The 7,829-nt window shown below is 34.0% G+C and overlaps 1 protein-coding gene and 1 long non-coding RNA gene across 3 annotated transcripts in view; one reads left to right on the top strand and one right to left on the bottom strand.

Annotated features, from left to right (window-relative positions):
- Positions 1 to 5,133: 5,133 nt before the first annotated feature.
- On the bottom strand, positions 5,134 to 7,047 carry LOC105115265 (uncharacterized). Its single transcript, XR_840310.1, has 4 exons — positions 6,708 to 7,047; positions 6,183 to 6,234; positions 5,982 to 6,081; positions 5,134 to 5,384 (listed from the first exon to the last, which is right to left on the bottom strand). It is a non-coding gene; the product is annotated as an uncharacterized LOC105115265 (long non-coding RNA).
- Positions 7,048 to 7,375: 328 nt separating this feature from the next.
- LOC105115260 (GABA transporter 1-like) overlaps positions 7,376 to 7,829 on the top strand; it is a 16,304-nt gene continuing 15,850 nt past the window's right edge. For both annotated transcript variants that reach the window (XM_011012101.1, XM_011012102.1), the window contains exon 1: positions 7,376 to 7,711. In XM_011012101.1, coding sequence (XP_011010403.1) covers positions 7,600 to 7,711 — 112 coding nt within the window. In that variant the 5' untranslated portion in view covers positions 7,376 to 7,599. The remainder of the gene's footprint in view (positions 7,712 to 7,829) is intronic.

Here is a 7,829-nt window from a genome sequence, read left to right as displayed (position 1 = left end):
AAAGGTAAATCATTCTCAATATAGCAAAAAAGCCTTGGCCTACCACTTACTTTTGATCTTTGACACATCTTTTTCCTTCTTCTTGGCCGAGTTTTAAAGGGTAATTAATCCACTTTTTGTAGATGACCATCCTCTGAATGTTAAAAAGACTGGATGCGTGTGTATGTGTGATGTTAACTGCAGTAAAAATGACAAGGATCGAGATATGGGGGATGTGCGATCAATGACAATGCAGTATCACCTTCTTCCCACTCAGCAGAAGAACAAAATTTAAGCAAGCTAAGTCGCTTCACTGACTCTAATGGAGCAGTTGACTGCACTAGTGGATCAAGAGAATAATTGATAAAAATGACAAGGGGTATAGGTTAATTACGCTTGTTCTATATTTTATTAATTAAAATGTCTAGTTCAGTCAGTAATAAAACCTTGTTTATTCGTAAATAAAAATCTATTGATATCGTAATAAAACCATTATTATCTTCTAGATATTGAAACGTGCATTTCACATATTATTCACCTTTTTATTTTAATAATATTTTATATTTATTAATAAATTAAATTACTCTCGATTAATTTGATAATAACAAAAAAAATTATGTTGAAAAGATAAAAAAACCTATGAATGCAAACTTTAAAAAATTTTATTTTTAAAGATAGTTGAGTCATTTTATTATGTTTAAAAAAGTAAAAAAACAAAAAAGCTTTTAGACATTAATTTCAAAGTTTTTTTTCTAGAGATAAATTAGTAATTTCACTATTTTTTTTAAAAAAATTACTCATTATTAATTTAGTAATGATCAATAAATCTTATAAAAAAATTAAAATATCGCAAGAGCAAGTCCATTGATATTTTTCTAAGAAAAATAATAATTATTAAATAATAAAATATGTGTACGTGTGCATTGAATATCCCTTCATAAATTCAAGCTCGTATGATTTGGTAAATCTTCTTAACAAATATAATCAGCGGTTCTTATACTAGAAATTAATTAACGATATAAATAATTGTAGTGGATTGTTAATAATTGTAGCACACATAAGCAAAACACTGCCCCATAAACAATCAATCCACTGTTCTTGAACGAGACAAATGATCTACCTAATTAGGTTTTATTAATACCAGTCTTGCAAGTGGTTTTTTCATCGTTTCCTTTTCACTATAGTTTTATATATTAAAGGTAAACTTTAAAATATTTAGGAGAAAAAGGCAGATCATGATTAGCTTTATTTTTTTAATTTTATTTTTATAGAAAATCAATTAATTGACAGTTCAACCTTAGGATCTCTTTAATATTTAAGGGAAGAATATGCCAAGTACTGGTAGGAGGCTTCTTGATGAAGCTTGAAAGGCCGCCGGTACAGCGGCCCTCAACGCCGACAAGAAGATTTTATTGTAAGGGATTGGCTTGATAGCCAAGAAATTATATATAGTCCTTTTTAAAAAAAAAAAAATTGAGACCAGTATAAAATAAAATATTAAATTTATTCGAGCATACCATGAAGGAGGTATTGATCAATGAGTAAACTGATTTAATTTCACGACGGTTGAATTTCTTTTTGAAAAAAAATTAAAGAAAGAAATTAGGGTTGTTTAAACAGCTAGTTTGGGGTCCAAACACAAAAGATGACTAGCTTATAGAATATATATATATATAAAAACTGATGAACTTGATAAAACAATAATATTGACAATGACCACACGCAATGGTACCAGATGCCTTCTTTAGACGTCGTACCAATGGGATCTCTATAGTTTATTTATTTAAAAATATAATTCCTGTTAATCATTCAAGAATAAAAAAGTTAGAGCCATGATTGCATTAGACCAAGAAGATTTGATGTGGAAAAGGAAAGGCAAGAGCATCATAATTGGAGGTCAATTACCATAAAAACTATCTCAACATATATAGTTCTACGTTGAATATATTAAATAATTATATCGCATTAAGAGCCTGCCGACAGCTTAACTTACAGGCGATAGAATATTGGGAAAACATTATTAATTAAGAAACCATTGCCAGCAGATAAATTATACTAATTTCAACTCAATGGGAACTGTTACATTGGTTAGCTAATCTTGCAAGACAAGGCATCGTTTTCGGGCTTCTGCAGTCCAAATAAAGAAAAGAAAAACTCTAATATTGCAAGGAGGATATCTGTACGTGTGAAGGCTTTAATTTCTGGGTAAACCTTGGAAGATAAGAATAGAATGATTGTGAGATGGGAAGGAGGTGCGATGTCTAGCTCAAACGAACAGGGATCGATGAAATGAAAGAGAGCAGAAGGAAGAGATATAACCGAAGCTATATCATCAAGAAATTCATGTATATGTATATTTTTTAGGTTTTGGGTATGTGATATTGGTTGCTAAAACATCATTTTTATGTGCTAATATTTGTTTCTCATCATACCCCACTACTGCCTACCAACCACCCTCTCCCCAGAAGATACCATACCGTCCGTCAACATATCTGGTCCAACAGCTTGCTCTTCAAAATGTGAAGACCAACAGGAAATTCCAGCCTGCCCACCTCAAGCTCTCATCAGCATTTCTTTCTCAAAAATAAGAAAGAGAAAAACCTGTTTCCGCGCGCCTTTTCGAAACCTTATTAACTCTCTCTCTATATATATCAAATCTCAAATACATGAGAAGCTCCCATTGTATATTGTGTCATACAGTCATGGATCCTCATGCCGTTTTCTTTATTAAAGTCTTTCAAGTTAACCACGAGACTGGTCATTGACGTTATTCCGAATACTGGACCTCTAAATTACTTTTTCGAGTTATTAATTTAAATCCATAAAAAAATCCATTTTTATAGACTATTTACAATGAGATAAGGAATCCATTTAGCCTAAAGTTTCAGGTTCAAATCCCTTAATTGATTTATTGAAAAGTTGACAAACTAAGCTTGCTGGAGTTCCATAAGTTTCATTTACTATAGGAGCGCAGGGGCAACAATGGTATCCGAATGGGTAAGTTTTTTCAGGTAAAAAAATGATTTTGGTTTGGATTGTGATAAAATCCTAAAGTTTTGGTTTTCACAACATCTGAACTGAAATCCAATCCAAACCATATCAGATCTAAAACATGCACGTATACATTTATTTAGTATAAATACAAACTTGAAAAAGACGAAACAAGCTCAGAACATCAACATCTGCTCTGTGTATGACAAAACTCCTATGGTTTTTTTAGTTGTTACGAGTTATCCATGGGATACGCGGTCTTGAAATGTCATAAAATTTGCTTGATTTTTACACGACTACTGACTTGGTGACGGAGGCCAGTTAACGCCTGACTTGACCTTGTAGGATTGTTCCCTGCAACAAAAAAACTAAGAGAGAACAAAAACTTTGGTTAGCGTATGCATGTGGTAATAAACTCGAAATTGGTTTTGCATGTGACAAATGACATTAAATTTCTACCAAATTCCAACCTACCATCAACAATTTGCATTTAAAATCAGATAAAAGCATGATTGGCAAGCCAAAATAGTGTCGAAGGAGGGAGATAGGGCAAATATAATATCTTGAGTGTGAAAAACGATAGTGGTATATATTCTGGAGACAAAACTGTGACATCATTCTGTTAGGTAACCACCAAGAGAATGAAAGACAACTCAAAGAAACTAAAATGTTCACAAATTTTCACTAACACAGCCATTCTGGCTTGCTATACCATGCATGGAACCAGAAATAACTCAGGCTCTCATCTATATTATCTTCAAAACCACTGAGAGGATGTTGCACATTATAAATTATCACCATTTGCGAGACCCGTCCAGGATAGAAACTACCCAGTTTCTGGTGAAGACATTCTGCATTTGCGAGACCCGTCCAGGATAGAAACTGGGTACTGACAATGCAATCGTTGCTTCTGGTGAAGACATTCTAGGACCTGTAAAGAATGGGGATGAAGTAATGATGAGCAAAAATTGAAGCTTCATGATTCCAACATGGATCATGTGAGATGCAAGTTTCTCATGGCATCAGGCAGTGCCTGCCCACATTGCTCAAGAATTTTGTTAAGTGGTCCAGCTATCGGTGCATCTTCTTTGGTTAAAAAGCTATGGGGGACGCCATTGATAGTGTGCCTGGCCATTCTTGTGAGGATTTGAACATAATTATCAATTGACTGAACAAAATTGGGTAAGATTACAGTTTCGTAGAAAGCTAAATCAGTAGTAGGATGTGCTCCACATTGATCACGGAGACCAGAGGTTTCCTTCTGACATTCATATCCAGGCTGAACAAAGCAAACAAAAATAAGTTATAAGAGCCCATGACTAGAAGAACTTTGTGCCGAAGAGCAACCTTAGAAGTGGTAGCAAACAGGATAAATCAGGTTACCCAATTCTGTTCCACGACCCCAATTTGAAGTTTAAGCCTAAAACCAGAATAGGAGAAGCTTAGCAGAAAATCAGCTTGGTTTTATAAGATAGTATTTATAACATGTGTCACCGTAGTAATTATTATTACATTATTCCATAATTGCCTGATTTCTAACATTTATATACTGTAGTACCATTCAAACTTTTGTCTACCTTCTATCCTCTAACATCCCATTTGCTGCTTGAGTCTCAAGATAAGAAACGTGTCAGCACCAAAATTTCAGTTAAAGATGAGAAAAATAATATGAAATGAAAAGGCACGCAGAAACAACACTACTGGAGAAAAGAATAGTTAACAGGCATAAATAAAGTACTGACCTGTTATCATCATCTGAAATATTGTGATTAGAGCCAGTAGAGACAGCATAACCATTGATTTTGAGCATCTTAACTAAATTGAAAGAGTTACTATCATTTCCAACTACATATAGCACCTTTAAGGGTTGAGAGGCGAGTTGGCTGTGAAAAGCATGATTCAAAACTTGGATTCCGTGTAAAAAAGTCACAAACATCAAGGACACTGCCAGTGAATACATTATCATACTATATTATTTCGCTATAGTTTATACAGTATAGACTTTGCGCAACTAGAACTTTAGGAAATGCTATAGCTTATGGTAATGGACTTTGAAGCACCTTGAGCCAGAATCTGGTTGCAGGTGTGATAACTTGCTCCATGTACAAATATTCACATAAAAAGTAGAAAGCAGATATCTAGATATTGAGATATAAACACCATTATAAGTCTTATTTCGTCAGAAGTGCACACATTTGTTGTTTGCACAACGCATGCACTTTGACTGGGAATAGACAGATTGAGAGAAAATCTAAAAGTGTTCCCAGGAGAAGATTCTGTAAAGCCAGAACGCAAGAACAACTAAGGAAATTGTTGAAAACCACAGGCCGGGGACAAACAGAAATAGATTGCCTAATGGCTTTAAGAGCATCAAGACAACCACCTTTATAAAGAGATTCCACTCCATCAACAACCTATCATATCACAAAATCAATAAAACAGGAATAAACAATAGATCCCAAAAATCTTTTTTAAGAGATTTATTTGAGCATAGAACACATAAGAAATCATCAAATTCCAAACAGCTGATCATCACAATGGCTCAAAACACAGAAAATGCAGCACACAGCACCCACTCAATGCACTTGATATGCATAGTTCCACCATATTTCATAATCCTTACTGGGCAGGACTGCTATGCTACTTAACAGTACCTACTCAACACACTAGATATGCATAGTGCAATCATATTCCACCATCCTTACTAGACTGCTATGCTACTGTATTTTGTAATCCAATCAGACAGGTCCAAAGTTGCTAGAAATAAGGGGAGACAAGATAGTGACTCACGTCTATTATATGAAGGACCATCTGTAAACAACTTTCAGAAAACTTTGAGTCAATCACAGAAAATGTATCAATTCAAAGCAACGCAAGCTTTCAAGAGGAGAATTGTAATGTAATGTGTGTGCAAAATGTATGATTATTTCATCTGTAAAATCTAGAGATTAGAAACCATGACGATAAACTTAGAACAAAAGTTCTGGTAAAATAAAAGCTTAAAACATTACCAGAAAGGTGAACCCTGATAAATCCATAGCCTTCAGGGAAACAAGCTCCAAAAGTTTCTCAGGTGTGGACACAAGAAATTCAGGCTCGCAACTTGCCAAACTATATTGGAGGCGAGAACTTTTAGTGAGAACAGAAAAGCAGTCATTTTAATTTTTGTTATTTACACGAGCATTCATGCACACGAGGGAGAGAGAGTTTACCATTCCTGTCATTGAATGGATCATTTGGAGTAGGAAGGCTAAAACACATCCCCTGCCGATCATTTTTTAACACGCTGTAAGTTACACAAATGTTAATTAATATAAAATAATAACACACCAAGTTATTTCCCAAAAGAAAACCCAACAAGCTCATATTTTGCTTGGAAACAAGTCTTAGTTTTCTTAAGCACAACATCTGATATCTCAATCAAAAAACAACAGCAAATGCAAGTGCTTGCAATGCCCCATGATACACACATCAATCAAACAAACAAGCAAGCAAAACCTCCTTCTACCAATTCCTGATTCTGGTTCAAATTCATAAATCTCCTAACAAACAACACAAACCACTAAAATCAACAAAAAAAAGAAGAAGCAAAACCCACATCACAATTTCTCATCTTTGTCACTCTAAACCATTCAAAACATAAATAAATAAATAACTCAACTTTAATCTCAATAACTAATCAACAAAACCCAAATATACTTCAAAAAACAATGCACAAGTTCCCTTCCTTTACTTACCTGGCACATCCGACGTTTTCCTGACAGGCTGCGCTTTTTGGAAGCTATAATGGAAGCAACAAGAGCTGAAACATTTGAGTCCTCCTTTTGCATCTTCTTTCTTTTGTTTTGTTCTTCTTTTTGGTCACCGCATCTACTTCTACCATTTTTCCAAATTATTTACAACTTATTAGTCTCTTTATAATTTTATTTATTTATGCTTCGAAATTACCATGCTTTGCATGTATATTTACAGAGAAAGTGTGAGATGCTGTGTTTGTTTCCTTAAGCTGATTTCTGTAACTCAAGCCGGCGGGGTTTTAGTTCTGTCTGTTGAGGTTCTTGTGCGATGGTGTCTGAATTTGATGTTTCGCAGTTTCTTGAAATCTTGTTTTTAAAAATTTTATTTTATTTATTTAAAATTAATTTTTTTATATTTTTAAATTGTTTTAATGTATTTGTATTAAAAATAATTTTTTTAAAATAAAAATATTATTTTAATATATTTTAAAATGAAAATATTTAAATTATAATAGGATCACTAAACTTAAAAAAAATGAATAAAATATTAAATTAAAAAATACCTTGGGCCAGCACTAGGCGGGTTCTTGTGCAACATTAACTATGATTGGGCCTTATGAACCCATCAGTTTTTATTGATCTATGGAAGTCCAAAACAGTTGGTCCACCTTACTAGGATCAAAGTCTTCAAAGTGATATAGAATCTTTCCGCGGTTGAAGTGACCGCTTGTCTTCAGGCCAGTAGATGTTGGCTTCTTTGTTTTTGTCCATATTTTGCGTTGATTAATGGGTCATCGTTAACAAGAAAAGAAAAGAAGAAGAAGAAGAAGATTCTATCCTTTTAGCTCGAGTACCGGAGATTCTATTTACCTAGCCTTGAGGATATAGAGATATGGGAACTCTACTTCCTACTTCCGTGGAATTATCTGAAATAGATAGCGAAGAAGGACCAAGCTCTTCCGAGCAACTTGATGCTGGAGCCTTGTTTGTGCTGAAATCAAGAGGTAACTGTTAGGAGATCCAAACATTCAAACACACACAAATTTACGTGGTTCGGCAACTTGCCTACTCCACGGAGCTACTGGTTTGTATTAATCAAGCTCAAAAGCAATACAAACAACA

This window comes from Populus euphratica, unplaced genomic scaffold (genome assembly GCF_000495115.2).
Source record: "Populus euphratica unplaced genomic scaffold, PopEup_1.0 scaffold672.1, whole genome shotgun sequence".
Lineage (NCBI taxonomy): Eukaryota > Viridiplantae > Streptophyta > Magnoliopsida > Malpighiales > Salicaceae > Populus > Populus euphratica.
This window is presented reverse-complemented; position numbering and strand designations above follow the sequence as displayed.